General features: G+C 33.8%; 1 protein-coding gene across 2 annotated transcripts in view; it reads right to left on the bottom strand.

Moving 5' to 3' along the window:
* Nucleotides 1-7,346: 7,346 nt before the first annotated feature.
* The window catches only part of LOC138714716 (putative sodium-coupled neutral amino acid transporter 11), a 59,388-nt gene continuing 48,791 nt past the window's right edge, over nucleotides 7,347-17,943 (bottom strand). For both annotated transcript variants that reach the window (XM_069846792.1, XM_069846791.1), the window contains one exon: nucleotides 7,347-16,671. In XM_069846792.1, the coding sequence (XP_069702893.1) occupies nucleotides 16,438-16,671 (234 nt within the window). In that variant the 3' untranslated portion in view covers nucleotides 7,347-16,437. The remainder of the gene's footprint in view (nucleotides 16,672-17,943) is intronic.

Here is a 17,943-nt window from a genome sequence, read left to right as displayed (position 1 = left end):
ACGGAGGAGGTAGAACTCAGTTTAGTGAGCGATCTTTTTTGATAAGACATGCTATATTATTCAGTAAAAGTTTTTGTGCAAATTATAGAACTCTGGAATAAGAAAGTTCTTGTAAGATCGAGGTTTGTTGACAGGTTAGGTTTGGTTTTTTCAGGCTTTTGGTATGTGTTGTATGGTACATGTTTTTTGATAGCGAGCAAGCTTTCCTAAGATCGAGGATCAGTGATGGTTAGGTTCGGTTTGATATGCCTTGGATATACACTTTCTTGATAGATAGGTAGGTATATAGAAAATGAATGATAGATAGGTAGAAAGCGAATTTTTGTAAAGTCAGGATCAGTAAGAGGTTAGGTTTAATTTGTTGATGTTTTGGTATGTCTTGCATATACACTTTTTGGTAAATAGGTGCACAGAAGTACAATTGTGCAATGTTTATGAAAAGCAAGCTATTTTTTTGTCCACTGCTGTGGAATAACGGTTAGCGTGTCTAGCCACGAAACGACCAGGCCCTGATTCAAATCCTGGTTGGGGTTTGCCCTCAACCAATTGAAGCAGAATTACTGGGTAACTTCCGGTATTGGACCTCGAATTCATTTTACTATCAATTCACGTATCATCCATACAACAACATCCATTATCTCGAGCAGTTTATGTCTTATAAATTGTATATATTCCCCTTATATTATGTAACTGATCTTGACTATTTATAATTTTCTACTATATTTTATGTGATTTCTAAGGTATCTTCTTTTGTTTTGTAATCTATTGCATAATTTTGTATTTCATGTATATATTGAAACCTGGTTGAGTGGAAGAGAAGGCCTTATGGCCTTAACTTTGCCAGGCAAAGTAAAACAACTACTACTACTACTATTACCACCACTACAATAGCCCGGGTTAAGTTCACAGTGCAGAGTGTTGTCCTTGTATGAGAGCGTGGCTGTACGGCTACCCAATCATTCACAGAATTGGAGTGGTAAGGCTGCAGTGTAAGCCTTCAGGTCCCTCCTCCGTACAAGGTAAAAAAAACTTACGTATTTTTTTTTTTCTTTAGAAGTTAACCATTTTTAGTGATTTTGGAATTTGTAGGTCTAATACTTCATTTGGTCTTACAAATTTGAACTGTGTTTTCAGCCATTTTTCAGTATTTTCCTTTTTTAGATAACCATGTAATATGGCCATTTTGGAAATGAAAATAAGAAAAAAAATGTCATGACATGCTATTGTTTTACCGCAATTTTATATATGGTATATTAATCTCACATGTCTCAAACTGCTTTAAATACCATTCCAATTAATTTTTACTCATTTAAATTGCCTTATTATTATTATTATTATTATTATTATTATTATTATTATTATTATTATTATTATATCAACAATTATGTTAAATTATTATTATTATTATCATCATCATCATCATCTATTTATTTGAACTTATTTTCATGACCCTCCTCTGGCAAACTAGGGTCGCTTATTTGTCACTTTCGCTAGTTTGCCAGAGGAGGGACGAATATAAATCTGTGATTTATCTCAGTTTAGGTTACCAGTATGTTTATAACATTTGTTTTACCAAAAAATATGTTTCCAGAAAACATAATGATGGTCAAATAGTAATATGCGTTACAAGAGCGGTATGTTGATGTTTTCATGTTCGAGGAAAAGATTGAAAAAGCGAAACGTAGTTGAGCTTTTTTAATTTCCGAGAACATGAAAACAAACATACCGCTCATGTATCGTACATTATTTTGTGCGAAGATCGTTTATTACATACCTGAAAGAGGAATTTCTAATTAGTTGCAATGAAATCTCCATCTTGGTTTCTGTTCAATGACGGCAATTTTGGAAAACAAAAATATCTCTCTTCAACATTGTTGCTATAAAATGTTTTCTGTGTTTACTATATTGCAGCAGACTGTGATATACGTCTGAACTTAAAACAAACGGTAAGGTTATGTAATGATTTATTTTTCATTTTAATATTTTAACAATATTATTTATATAACATATTGCAGTAATAACATCGGCATTTGGAATCTTGTTGATTTTTTCGTAGCTTCCTTAATGTTACTTGCATCACGAATGCAGTAACTTTAGTGGAGTAGTAGAGTTTACTTAATTTTTGCAAATATTTAAAAACAATAATTAACAGTGCAATTTAGGTGAAATTGCAGTGGTAAGTTTCCATTTTATAATTATTACTATGTTAAACGTCTCTAAAAATCATATGTTAAAAGCCTAAAGCAGTAAAATGAATATGTCTCTTAAGCGTTAAGAAGAGGGAAATTGTTATGTGTGTTATGTTGGGAATACTGAATGTGGTATTTCACACTTACCACGTATTGGTTTTGTGCGGAAAGCAAGCAAATACGCACGATCTCGCACAAAATAACTTACACCTCTCTATCTTCAAGGAACAAGAGTAAACATGTCAGTTGCTATAGTAACCATCATGCTCTATTGTTTGCTACCTGCTGCTTATATGGCCACTCCAATTTGCATTGCATATGGCCAGACATTGCGAATTTTCTCTATTCACTCAAATTCACTCGCGAATGTTTACAGCTTAACTTGACGAATAATGATTGTTGCACAATTGAGATTGTAGCCTGGTTCTTTATGAAATTGTTTCACACCACTGTGAACGTTTTATTGTATTTGCATTCCATGGTATTCATACATCGCTTCACAGCTAGAATATGGATCATGTCAAAAAAATCTTAATAGTACTACAAAGTCTTAATTATAGTCACAGTCTAGTTGAAATAATTATATACAGAAGAGTTTTACAATATAGTCTGCTAGTACAATAAGGGGTTAGTATTGATACTTGATAAAGACAGAAATATTCATGCAGCATTGCTGAATGTCATAAATTCACCTACAGAATAGAAGGCGTGGGAAATTAGGTACTTCTTTAATTTGGCCCTAAATAGTCTTATGTTTTGAGTTTTATTTTTTATATCCATAGGGAGGCTATTATCACCTTTACTTTTTAACTTCGCTTTAGAATATGCCATTAGGAAAGTTCAGGATAACAGGCAGGGTTTGGAATTGAACGGGCTACATCAGCTTCTTGTCTATGCAGATGACGTGAATATGTTAGGAGAAAATACACAAACGGTTAGGGAAAACACGGAAATTTTACTTGAAGCAAGTAAAGCGATCGGTTTGGAAGTAAATCCCGAAAAGACAAAGTATATGATTATGTATCGTGACGGGAATATTGTACGAAATGGAAATATAAATATTGGAGATTTATCCTTCGAAGAGGTGGAAAAATTCAAATATCTTGGAGCAACAGTAACAAATATAAATGACACTCGGGAGGAAATTAAACGCAGAATAAATATGGGAAATGCGCGTTATTATTCGGTTGAGAAGCTCTTATCATCCAGTCTGCTGTCCAAAAATCTGAAAGTTAGAATTTATAAAACAGTTATATTACCGGTTCTTCTATATGGCTGTGAAACTTGGACTCTCACTCTGAGAGAGGAACATAGGTTAAGGGTGTTTGAGAATAAGGTGCTTAGGAAAATATTTGGGGCTAAGCGGGATGAAGTTACAGGAGAATGGAGAAAGTTACACAACACAGAACTGCACGCATTGTATTCTTCACCTGACATAATTAGGAACTTGAAATCCAGACGTTTGAGATGGGCAGGGCATGTAGCACGTATGGGCGAATCCAGAAATGCATATAGAGTGTTAGTTGGGAGACCGGAGGGAAAAAGACCTTTAGGGAGGCCGAGACGTAGATGGGAGGATAATATTAAAATGGATTTGAGGGAGGTGGGGTATGATGATAGAGACTGGCTTAATCTTGCACAGGATAGGGACCGATGGCGGGCTTATGTGAGGGCGGCAATGAACCTTCGGGTTCCTTAAAAGCCATTTGTAAGTAAGTAATAGGGAGGCTATTACAAAAAAATATTCACTGCCATATAATGCACTCCTTTTTGATAGCACGATAGACCTGCCAATGAAGTATGAAAGTTACTTTTTGACAAGTATTTATGCTATGAACTGTTGCATTAGTTACAAAGTTTTCACGATTACATTCGAGGAAGTTTATTAATGAAAAAATATACTGACAAGCCATGGGCATTATTTGTAATTTTTTTTTTAAGTTCCTACACGATTCCCTAGATTTGGCACCTACTATTATTCTAATTACTTTCTTTGTAGTAGAAATATACTGTTACTATCTGCAGAATTTCCCCAGAATATTATTCCAAAACTCATTACCAAGTGGAAGTATGAAAAGTATATTGTTTTTAAGGTATTGATATTTACTATCTCTTGCATAGATCTAATAGCAAAACAAGCTGTTAGTTTGGGGGTAATTTCTTTAAAATGATTTTTCCAATTTAACACATTATTGATTTGTAAGCCAAGAAATTTGGTTGTTGTTGTTTGTATTAGGGACCTATTATTAATTATTGTGCTTGAAATTTGCGAGGTTGAATTTGGACTCTTGCATTTTCAAGTTATACTGCTTCAGCTAGTGTGCGACCTGCCAGTTCGTATCCCAACTTCCTCCATCATATTGCTAAATAACGTCATGCACTCCAACTCAAAGTCACATTGGATATATTTATTCTTCATCTGTCAATCACCATTGGTATATGTTGTGTAGTTTAAAAATTATAGAATGACAAAACTCACCTGAAAATGTGTCAATTGACTTTATGAAATGGTATCCTAATACTGGACCGAACTTATAGACGTAGTCGCGGTAAAAAATGTACTTAGAGAAATATTTAACGGATTTTTTTTTATCATTTAATCTTAGGGTCATGATTGTTTCATTCGAAAATTCTATATTCGCTTTTTTTTTTATATTTTGATCTTATTATCATTAATAATCCATTTTGAATCTTGCGTACACTACTTTTAACACTTGAATATAAGTAATTGATTAACTAGCGGACTTACTCGTGTTAATTAGGCTCTGAGGATGGTGTGATGAAGCACCGAAACAGCTGTAAGCCGCACAGACTTACATAATTATTTTGTTTTGCTTACAAACAGATTGGCTAAGCCTATATGTAGCTCTCATCACAAAGTATAATGGCCATTATAGGCCTGAAAATGTATCAATTGACTTTATGGAGTATCCTAATACTGGACCGAATTTATAGACGTAGTCGGGTTAAAAATGTACTTAGAGAAATATTTAACGGATTTTTTTATCATTTAATATTATAGACATGATTGTTTCATTCGAAAATTCTATATTCGCTTTTTTTTTTTTTGATCTTATTATCATTAATAATCCATTTTGAATCTTGCGTACACTACTTTTAACACTTGAATATAAGTAATTGATTAACTAGCGGACTTACTCGTGTTAATTAGGCTCTGAGGATGGTGTGATGAAGCACCGAAACAGCTGTAAGCCGCACAGACTTACATAATTATTTTGTTTTGCTTACAAACAGATTGGCTAAGCCTATATGTAGCTCTCATCACAAAGTATAATGGCCATTATAGGCCAAATTAAATAATGTTAATTTTCTACATTGAAGATCTATAATCAACAACTGGAAATCCAAGCGCAATTTATGGGGAAGAGAGATGGTATATCAGATTTTCTTATATCTTCTAAAGTTTTTCGTGCACATGCCGGGATTTACACAAAGCACTTATTTCAGCTTTTTTTTTCTGCCTACATTTGATGGACACATGATAAGATTTCCATGACTTAGGATAAGCGGGACGCAGACTTCCATCTGAAGGTAGGCACTCACTCACTGGAATGAATTCTTTTGGCATGTTCGGATTTTTATTCTTTGCACTATTTTAAGTTGAGCATCGCCCACTTGTCCATATTGCCTCTGTCCACATGACCATATTCTGTCCAGAATTCTGACGAGAAAAATCTAGATGGATTTTCGTACAGGCTAAGATCGAAATAAAGAAAGTCATGGAAACATATAGATTGCAAGGCCTCTAATCACATTACCTGGAAAAGGTAAAGGAATTACATTCTATTCTCACTGGAAAAAAGGTAACATCTGGATTAGCAATAAGAAAGGTCTATCTTGTGGCCAATGGAACGAGGCCATTAAAATGAGCACCAATGTCATCACAGTTAGATCTCTCCCCGGTAGAAGCCTTAGCTGTACCCATTGCAGAAGATGCAATGAGCATGAAACGTTACCCCACGTGCTAGGTTTCTGCCCTCAGGGCAAATTACTGCGAATTGACAGACATAACACAGTCTGCTCAATAATTGCTAACAGATTAAGGGAACATGGTGAATACGAAGTATATGAGGAAGTTCAATGCCTTTCTACGGAAGGATCTACACGGCGTGCTGACATCATAATAATTGACCGAGATAAAAAACTGGTCTCATTCTTGACCCCACTGTAAGGTTCGAAATTAATGAAGATCAACCAAAGCAGGTACATGAAGAGAAATGCGCTATTTACCTTCCATGCTGTGATGATCTCAGTCATAAATATAATATTCAAGATTGGAATGTCATTGGACTTATGTTTGGTGCGCGAGGAACAATTCCCAAATTTACATTGGAGATCCTCAGAAAATTAAAGATTCCTGAAAAGACTCTTCAGACAATTGCATCAACCATTTTAAAATCTTCATTGAACATCATCAATCACCATCTCTATTCATCTTTATAATATTCAATTTATATTATTTACTTTCAATAAATTATTATCATTTTGATAGCTACCGCATCTTGTCGCAGAATATTCTTTTTTTAAAAACTTCATTATGTATTTTTTTAACATTAATTTACATTTTTTTTTTGTTCATTTGAATTGATTAGGATGCCAATATTGTAAATCCAAGATTTGGATGGCTATCATTTCGATCATGTATGAAGGCATAAATGAAATGGAAGGCACTAAACTTATTTTGTTATTTCTCCTTTCAAAGCTAACGCAATTAAAAATACATTCTCCTCAGAGCTACTCATTTTATTTTCGAGTTTAGTCCAGAACACTAAAAGAAAGTGATGTTCTCGCTCTGTTGGTAAATAATAAAACTATTGGATGAAGAATGCAGACGAGTGAGTGATTCTATAATAAAAATCCGAAGCTCTGAACAAATTCGTTCTGGTAAGTGAGTGCATGCATTCCTAAGAGAACACAAACATCAGATTGATAGCAGATAAATAAATGTCCATGCCCCAAGTGGGTTTTGAATCCACAGCCATGGCTTCTAAGCAATGTTAAAGCTGCATGACTGCCATTGCAGCCAGTGTGATGTTTTCTTAGTTCTGATGACTGTTGGCAGATGTAGCTGTTATAAATTATGAGTAGCCCTACTAATGGAGTTAATTGAATAGAATAAGTTGACAACAAGTGTAATGAACAAAGAAATTAGGTGTTCTTTTATTAGCAGACAAGATAAAAAGATGTACAAAATAATATTAAATAAAATTTATATTCACATACTACAACATCACATTTTAGTTTTAAAAGAACTGTATATGATAACAGTAGCTAAAATAATATAACACTAGGAAGTTCACCTTAATGGCTGTAATTAGTGAAATTCCAATTTCTAACAAGAAGAATTAACAGAATCAGTTTTTAAATTACATAAAAGATATAAGCATCTGTTACAAGTATCTTTCTCAGAGCATGATATGTTTAAGTACAGTAGGCTATCATCATATAATAGAGAAATAGTAATATTCGATAAATATAGTATAATTCACAACAAAAATATGTAGATGCAATATTTTAATATAAATAGATTTATCTGAGATATTTCTATCAAATATGGCACACAGTTGTAGACTGGGACGATCCTCGCCAAGGGATGAGAGGTACTCAATTCGATACAGCAAGTTTCTATCATATACGTAAATCATCACAGTTTGTAATACAGTTCAGTTCAGTTATTAGTACACATAAATCTGTTAGTTTGTACAGTAACATTTCAGACACACACAAATATGAAATTACATAGACCTACACCAGGTTAGACATCACAATATTGTGGTGTCGTATCACAAACTTCACAAGTAATGGTCCAACAAGAATTCGACCACAATATGGGTTGATCTAGTAAAAGTGCTAAAGACCTTAATATTATAACTCTCACTGTTTAGATAGTACATATAAACAAACTTATCTTTATTTGTTTCAAAGAGAGAGTGATTACTGATAAATATTTTGGTGTTAATTTATTATTTGATTCCAATTTTGGTGCATACATTAGTCAAAGAGCTGAAACATTGATTCCTGCAAGTACAGGTAGGAATTGTAATGAATATAGATGATGATAGGTCAGTTGTCTAAGAGCTTTCCTATTGATATAGTGCAGAAAGTCTGAGTGGCCAGCAGCTCTGGTGTTGTCCCCAAAGTCTAAGGGAGTTAGTAATACCCATATCAATATGCCAACTGTTAAAGAAAATATGTATTTTGGATTCTGTCGTCTTGAGTAACACTTAATTACAAATGATTTGTGTTATGAAATCAGCTACACTAGTACACACACAGCTATTATATCTAAAATGTTTCAGCAGTCACTCTTCTCTGAAGAAAGATTGTCTTCAACCACATATTAACATTTAATTTCTTATAATCTGACCTGATTAATACATTTATAATCTAATGGAAATAGTTGGTAGAATGACTGAAAGACAATAGGCAACACCAATACGACACAAACAAGCATTATTAGAGATGCGGAAGGTATGAGTGAACTGTAAGATGAATATTTGAGATGTTCAGTACACTTAGATTTATCGATAAGCTTTATGATACCATCTTTCAAGTACCTGAATATCACCACAAGTTAATATTTTATCCGAACTTAGTGTGTCGTTGGTTCTAGTAAATTTAATTATTTTGATAATGCCATTATTTAACAATGTACATTAGTAAGATTATCAAAGAATACTGCAGACAATTTCTATTTAATTTCAGTACCGTACCGCATTTTAATGTGCGTGATATTTATTTAGTAATGCATAATAATTAATAGAAAAATATCTGGTGCAGAAGTTGTGCAAGAAGCACAGCATAAAAGTGAAAAAAGATTAACATGATACAAAAGAAAGACATCATGTTTGCTGAACCTGTTTTAGTACTCTACAGACATGAATAGACACAACAGAGATGCTTTCTGTAATCTGTAAGGCAAAGCAAAGTGCCTAAGAATCAATGATAGCTGTTGGATAAGAAGTGTAAAGCTTTGGCTTTGGTTTGTGGTTTTTGAGGACTGGACCCAGGATGGGTCCTTGCTAGGATGACCAGACGTCCCGTTTTTAACAGGATTGTCCTTTTTTTCAGCCTCTTGTCCCCTGTCCTGAGAAAAGTATGCTCGGGATGCCAAATGTCCCATTTTTTTTAAATTGCGTCCCATTTACCTAAATTATTGTTAAAACATTTCTTTTTCTTTTATTCTATTTAATTATCACGTAAAACATTGATTAATTCTATACTGTTTCCATCAGATGTCACTGTAATGAATTCAATAAAAGCTATGTTGATCACAAAAATGTGTCTTGCATGGACTTCTATAGTTTCGTGAAGGAAAAGCCAACACTTCTATAGCAAATTCACTCATCAAAGAAATATGATGCTGATTGTACAGATGATCTTCATGGAAAATATTAAAATAGTTAAAAGTTTATATGAGGCAAAAAATTTTGTTATGAAACAAGTTCAGAATACTGTGACATGGATATAATGTAAGGTCCAATTAATCTGAAGTATTTTTAAACAAATAAGTTAACCTAATTAATCCAGACTAGTTGCAATATAAACAAATGGTTAACAATGACTTAAGCCAAGTATCCATGCTACCGTACTCTATTATGTATAATCATTAGCCTATAGCCTAGTTATTGTAAACAGTGTAGTATTTATTAATTTAAAGTAAATAAAACTGGACCTTATTGCTCACTGACATTATATAAACACAAGTAATAATGAATCTTTAGATAAAATGTTGAGTCATGTCAACTTTAATAAATGTCCTGTTTTTTTTTTATTATTATTTTGGGAATCTGGTCACCGTACGAACGTAGTTTCGTGAAAGAAAAGTCAACACTTCTATAGCAAATTCACTCGTCAAAGAAATATGATGCTGATTGTACAGATGATCTTCATGGAGAATATTAAAATAGTTAAAAGTTTATATGAGGCAAAAAAGTTTGTTATGAAACAAGTTCAGATACTGTGACATGGATATAATGTAAGGTTCAATTAATCTGAAATACCGGTCTTTAAACAGATATAAGTTAACCTAATTAATCCAGACTACTTGCAATATAAAAAGAATGGTTAACAATGACTTAAGCCAAGTATCCATGCTATTCTAGTACAGTAAAACCTCGATAAGATGCGCCCGCTTATTAAGCTATTCCGTGTAATACGCTTTTTTTGTCTGGTCCCTGCACATTTCATATATAACATCTTTATAAAATACCCCGTTTGTTGCACTCAAGTCCTGCATAATACGCTGTTTTTGTGAAATATTTTCGATCTAATTTTCAGCAATGTACTGTAACAGCAATGAAACATCTTGGTCATTGAACTCACTGGTGCCATTAACCTGAAAAGTATTGGTATTCGACCCTTTACCTGCGCATTTAAACCTTCATACTTCATACCTTAGTATACCTCACCCTCTTGTTACGCTCTCTTATTTGAGTCCTTATCTGCGTGGTTAAAGCCTACATACAGTTACAATACCTCACCCTCTTGCTAACCCTCTCTCTCAAACAACATTCCTCACTCGGCCGTAATAAAATTCTGGAAATTTTTGCTGGGCAGTTTGTTGCCCTTCTGTGTATTGAAGTGTCTGTGAATGTGATTACAATGAGTGTTAAACGAAAATCCCTTTCTGTGTCGGAAAAATTGGAAATCTTACGAAAGTACGATGAGAACAGTACTCTTAATCAAAAACAACTCCCTGATGCATTAGGAATCCCATCATCGACATTAAGAACGATAATAAAAAATCGCGACTCAATCACTACAGCTGCGATGTCGGGAGGATGTAATCGCAGAAACTGAAGTGTGGTAAACATGAGGACTTGGAGAACATGCACACGGCAAACAACTATAAATAGTTTTTTCTTTTTAGAAAGAATTAAGTACAGTACATATTGTAAATGTCTTTGATGTACAGTACAGTAATTACATAATGGAGTAATACTGTATTACCTTTCATGAATCATGTATTTCAATAAAGAAAAATGCTAATAGATACTGTGTATAAGTCAAAATTAGTATACCCGCCTAATACACGGTCCCGGTTAATACGTGTTTTACACCCGGTCCCTTGAACAGAGTCTTATCGGGGTTTTACTGTATGTATAATTATTAGGCCTATAGCCTAGTTATTGTAAACAGTGTAGTATTTATTACTTTAAAATAAATATAACATGGACCTTATTGCTCACTGGCATTATATAAACACAAGTAATATATATAATAAAATATATATTATAAAATATATATTATTTTAATGTACCGAAGAGTACATATGATATTTCCATGCAGATGTTCTGCGTCATCATACGATGAAAGAGTACTGGAACGGAGAAAAATTCTCTCCAGCACCGGGACTTGAACCCGGGTTTTCAGCTCTACGTGCTGATGCTTTATCCACTAAGCCACACCAGACGGCGCTTATTCCGTCTGATCCCGGCCAATTAGTCACTCATAACGAGTGCACCTCAGCACATGTGTGGACTTCAGTCCTACGTTCATAGACATCTATGACGTAGTGCAGAGGGCAGCAACTAGAGGGAACCCAAGAGTTGGAACTTAATCTGAGACGATTCTGTCCAACACCGGGATGGGTATCCGGTGTGGCTTAGTGGATAAAGCATCAGCACGTAGAGCTGAAAACCCGGGTTCAAGTCCCGGTGCTGGAGAGAATTTTTCTCCGTTCCATTACTCTTTCATTGTTTAGATAAAATGTTGAGTCATGTCAACTTTAATAAATGTCCTGTTTTTTTTTGGGGGGGGGGGGGAATCTGGTCACCGTAGCAACAAGCCTATCTTTAACTATTGCACATGACACATGAAATAAGGGAAGCGTGGAAAGTATTAGTAGAAATATAGAGGGAAATGGCAGTATCTCGAGAAAATCCTTTGCATCATCTGCTTTATCCATCACAGCCTGGTCAGCGATCGAACCCTGGAAGACCAGGGTACTAGCACTTGATCCACAGATGTGGTGATATTGCCATGACAGTGAACACCATCATCACTAACACTGTAGTGCATGCCTGAATGAAATCTCGATGAGTGCACTCGTGATGGAAATGAAGTAGGCCTATGGGATATCAATAGAAAATATGTTATAGCTTCTTTGGAAACGAATGTGTGAATCAGATGTTCATAACATCCGTGAAAGCAAGTCTGTACGAATCCCTTAGAAGGGTTGTCTGTTTAGTCAACTGTCCGAAGACAGATCTGAACCCCAAAAGTGATACCAACATGGCACCACTTATGAGGCAATTAGGCCAGGAAATAATGGGGTAGGGTGGCCAGTTCCTTTCCCCCCTTCATTGCTTGCATCGCCAATTATTTACATATTACACTAATCAGACTTCAGATGCATACAAACAACTGTTCTTCCTCTGACACATATCGTCAAGTGAGATGCACTGCCTGATAATAGATGTACATTACATATCAGCCAGAACCTCAGTCAGAGGTGTTAGAAGGGTATGGGATGTAAATTGTAATAAGTAAGGTAAGCACATGTTTTCACCATGTATGTCCTATCATTTTAAAATTCCAAATTTGATTTTCTTTGTGCATTTTGATATTTTATAACTGTGCCCTCCATTACTAAACTCTATGATCTGCCAATGTTAAAAGTTACGATACTTATGGCGTAGTTTTTGGCTAAAACAACAACATAAAATGACATGAGATCATGAAATATACAGAAATCTGGCAGTACAACCAGAGTACTCGTCAATTATGCTGAATATGTATTTAATCTCTCTTTTTTTACTTAATTATGTTTATTATTATTTTTAAGTTAATATTTGTATACCGGTATGTATTTTTCTGTATGTGATTTGATCCTGGTTGAGTGGAAGAGAAGCCCTGATGGCCTTAAAGCTGCCAGGGAAAATAAAACTATTATTATTATTATTATTATTATTATTATTATTATTATTATTATTATTATGAATCCGAGATCATATGAGACTTGAATCTAAAAATAGAAACAAGAAGTGGAAAGGGAAGAATAAAAAAAAGAAGAGAAGTAGAGAAATTAGTGATAATTCAGCATAGTTATGAGAATATGACTTGCAGAAAGTTTTAATGTTTTTTTATTTTATTTTATTAAATATGACATTTTGATTCGAGACGTGGAAGGTACGAAGTGTCATGTAGGAATTCGGTCCGTGCATGCATTCAAGCTTTTCCTTCGCACACATTTAGCTTCATTTGCAATTCAATGCATGTGGTCATCTTTTAATCACTTTATATTCCTTTTTAAAGAATACTTTGCACATTATAATAGCAGCAGAAATGATAAGACAGTAGAAAATGCTTTAAGTTATTATAGTTATCTGACTAAAGAAAATAAATATAGACCTGCATGTTGTATCTGTGATTGGTGGCAATATAACAGAAGGGGTAAGAATGAGTTAGTCCAAAACCACACTTTACCAAAAACGGTTTTTTTGTACGAGTTCATTTTTTACACTTATGGGGAAGCTACTAGTACAATACTGGTATTATAACATTTACTCAACAAATAATTTTCAGTGAAGAAATTATGATGCTGCACCTAATAGCATTGGGCTCTCAACTTTCAACACACTCTCCTATAAAATTTTGTCTGTGTGACTTAGGACTATATCATTCTCATCTCTTTAATTATTTATTTTAAAGTAAGACATACCTGTGCAATTTACTATGAATTACTTCAAAGACTGATACCAGATTATCATGTCTAAAACAGATTTCAGAGTACTATGTTTATAGCATGTTTCTGAGGGGAATAAAGTATGACAGTGACAATCCAAAATTTTTCTCACCACAACCTTGTTTCGTAATATATCTTACAAATCACACTTAATTATAAAAGTTGATGTATGTCAAGAATAAATTGTTCCAAGAATAATAAGTATCACAAAAAGATAAATAATATGGGTACATGTAAATGAAATTCTTTTTAGAGAGAATTATAATATAGGCTAGTAAGAATATAAAAACTCTTTTAGAACAGTGCATCTCATCTACAGAGACATTATTATGACGTGATGCGAGAAAATGGTTACTGGCGGCCCATTCCCTGCATGGTCTGCTATGAGTGGTCTGCAGTTGCCATATTGCATTTGCTGTAGTCACAAGTCGTGTTACAAAAGCCTTGATTCTTCAAGAGTACAAAGTTAGTTATAAGGTTTAATGATTATTGTGTATTTTAATGCCTACGAACAAATTCTAATGTGTGAACATATGTATATGTACATACGTACATAAAAGGCAGAGGGTCGTGTGCGAAAATAATACTTAAATTTCGAATAAAGTTTCCAAGCAGACTTATGCCTTCTGCCGAAACAATTAGAAGACTTGCTAAAAGATTTGAAGACACAGGTTCAGTGAACAATAGAACATCAAACAGAATACGTAGTGTTCTTACAGAAGAAAAATAATGATGATAATAATAATAATAATAATAATAATAATAATAATAATAATAATGGTTTATTTAACCTGGCAGAGTTAAGACCATATGGTCTTCTCTAACATCAACCAGGAGTAAAACTGCGTTACAAAAACACTACAAATTTACAAAGTATACTACAATTTTACACACAAAACTGAAGAAGATAATAATAATAATGTAATGTAAACAAGTAAGTGGAAATCAGACATAATACAGACGTGGACAAATTATTAACAAAATTGACGATTTTTATGATAATTCTGTTTACAAAATTTGACTTTTCAATTTAGACTATAGTTGACAATTTTGCATATTTCTATCATTATACTAGACAGAAATATGCAAAAATGTCAACTGTAGTTTAAATTGAAGAGCCAAATTTTGTAAAAATATATAATAAAAATCCTTAATTTTGCTAAAAATTTATAAATATGCAAAAATGTCAACTGCAGACTAAATTGAAGAGTCAAATTTTGTAAAAATATACAATAAAAATCTTCAGTTTTGCTAATAATTTGGAAGTATCCAAAATGTGAACTGTAGTCCAAATTGAAGAGTCGAATTTGGTAAAAATATATAGCAAGAATCTTCAGTTTTGCTAATAATTTGTAAATATGCAAAAATATCAAATGTAGTCCAAATTGAAGAGTCACATTTTCTAAAAAATATACAATACAAATATTCAATTTTGCTAATAATTTGGAAATACGCAAAAATGTCAACCGTAGTCTGAATTGAAGAATCATATTTTGTAAAAATATATAATAAAAATCTTCAATTTTGCTAATAATTTGTCCACGTCTGTATATAACATACAAAAAGAAAGGAAAATGCATAATAAAATGTGAACAGCAGGTCAAAATAAATGAGACAAACAAAGTGTAAAAAAATAAGACAATTAATGATAATAATAATAATAATAATGCTAATAGTAATGATGATAATAATAATAATAATAATAATAATAATAATAATAATAATGCTAATAGTAATAATAATAATAATGCTAATAGTAATAATAATAATAATAATAATAATAATAATAATAGTGCAGTACAAAGCATACAATGAATACAATATTTTTAGGTACACATAGTAAGGAAAATTATGATTATATATAGCTCAACTTATCACATTATAGATATACCATTATCGGGAAATATGAAAACAAAAAGACAAAATAAGTTAAATATCACTAGAACATAAAAAAAAATGTGAATACGTGGAAACATGCAATACAACACTTGTCATAATAGTAAGTTAGTTTGGCAACTTGTCGTAAGATAATTTTCTAACTTGGATTTGAAAGATTTCAATGTAATGTATGAGATTGGTGAAAGATTAGAACTTCAGAGTGTTGTTCATTTGTTTATCAGAAGATGTCAGTTGTGTGTGTCGGCAAGTGGGAGCCATTTTCAGCAACGACTGTGAGCATAAGTCAAAATTATTGAACATTTATGTTAGTACGTAGAAGTGCTGGAGAAATGGTTACGCACGCTAGCAGTGGGCCACGAGTCACCTGCCATTTTCTCGCATCACGTCTTAATGTCTCTGTAGTATATTGTGTGCTAAATTGAATAAGATACATTGTCAGATAGTGGATAAATTTCACTCATGTTACAGTACATCTTTGTAAGCCATGGCTCGAATTATGGAAACGTTGGAACTTTTCCTTGCAGAAAGCTTAGCTCTGACTCATGACGGGGAAAAGTTTATCAGAAAGTAATTTAAGTTAAATCGTTTACCTTTCTCCTAATAAAGTTAATTCGAACCTTAATTAAAGTCGTATCAGTGTTAACCAACAGTTACGTTGGGAAAACAAAATGATGGTTCATTTCCGTGACTACATGTGTCTACTTTGTTTCTATTGGTAATTAGCAACACCAAGCCTAATATTGCTATAATTAGACCAAAAAGTGCGAGACATAAAGCTGGAAACTTTCTGTGGGAAAATACGGAGCCTTCTTCAAGCTTGAGGTAACTGACTGCTGGTAATACGTAAGCTAGAGGGACTGCTGCCAGGACACCCTGAAATAAATGCAGAAGTTTTGTTATTTTTACGTTATCATTGTACGAAGTGTAAGGAGAAATATTCTGATGGCTGCAAAAATCTGTTTTTGGAGATTTTTACAGGAACACACTTTCCAACATCTCGTGACACCAAAAAAAGTGATGCTTTTGTTGCACTGTCTGTATGTAGTAATTTTGTTCATATTCAGTATCAAGTCAATTTATTCGGGACTGATACACATTAAGTATAATTTCTATTACAAACAAAATAATGGATACATATCATAAAATGGCGGTTTACTTGAAACTGCTCTGATTCTTCTCTTTTTTTTGTATTTCATTTATTTTCTTACATGTAAGTTTATGCTCTGTGTGGAGTGTGGCATTGTAAGGGGCACAAACATAGACATTACGATGAAGTGAAGAGAAACGACTAGAAGCATTTGAAATGTGGATATGGAGAAGAATGGAGTGTGTGAAGTGGACAGACAGAATAAGAAATGAAGTTTGTATTGGAAAGAGTGGGTGAAGAAAGAATAATGCTGAAACTGATTTTTATTTTAGTTGGTTATTTAACGACGCTATATCAACTACTACTAGGTTATTTAGCGTCGATGACATTGGTGATAGCGAGATGGTATTTGGAGAGATGAGGCCGAGGATTCGCCATAGATTACCTGGCATTCACCTTATGGTTGGGGAAAACCTCGGAAAAAACCCAACCAGGTAATCAGCCCAAGCGGGGATCGAACCCACGCCCGAGGGCAACTTAAGACCGGCAGGCAAGCGCCTTAACCGACTGAGCTACGTCGGTGGCTGCTGAAACTGATCAGGAAGAGGAAAAGGAATTGGCTGGGCCACTGGCTGAAGAAACTGCCTACTGAAGGATGCACTGGAAGGAATGGTGAACGGGAGAAGAGTTCGGGGTAGAAGAAGGTATCAGATGATAGACAACATTAAGCATATTACTGGTTGTTCTGTATGGTTGTGAAACTTGGACTCTCACTTTGAGAGAGGAACAGAGGTTAAGAGTGTTTGAGAATAAGGTGCTTAGGAAAATATTTTGGCTTAAGAGGGATGAAGTTACAGGAGAATGAAGAAAGTTACACAATACAGAACTGCATGCATTGTATTCTTCACCTGACATAATTAGGAACATTAAATCCAGACGTTTGAGATGGGCAGGGCATATAGCATGTATGGGTGAATCCATAAATACATATAGAGTGTTAGTTGGGAGGCCAGAGGGAAAAGTACCTTTGGGGAGACCGAGACGTAGATGGAAGGATA

This window comes from Periplaneta americana, chromosome 15 (assembly GCF_040183065.1).
Source record: "Periplaneta americana isolate PAMFEO1 chromosome 15, P.americana_PAMFEO1_priV1, whole genome shotgun sequence".
In the NCBI taxonomy this organism is placed as follows: domain Eukaryota; kingdom Metazoa; phylum Arthropoda; class Insecta; order Blattodea; family Blattidae; genus Periplaneta; species Periplaneta americana.
The sequence above is the reverse complement of the archived record's forward strand: the minus strand, read 5'-3'. Positions and strand labels throughout refer to the sequence as shown.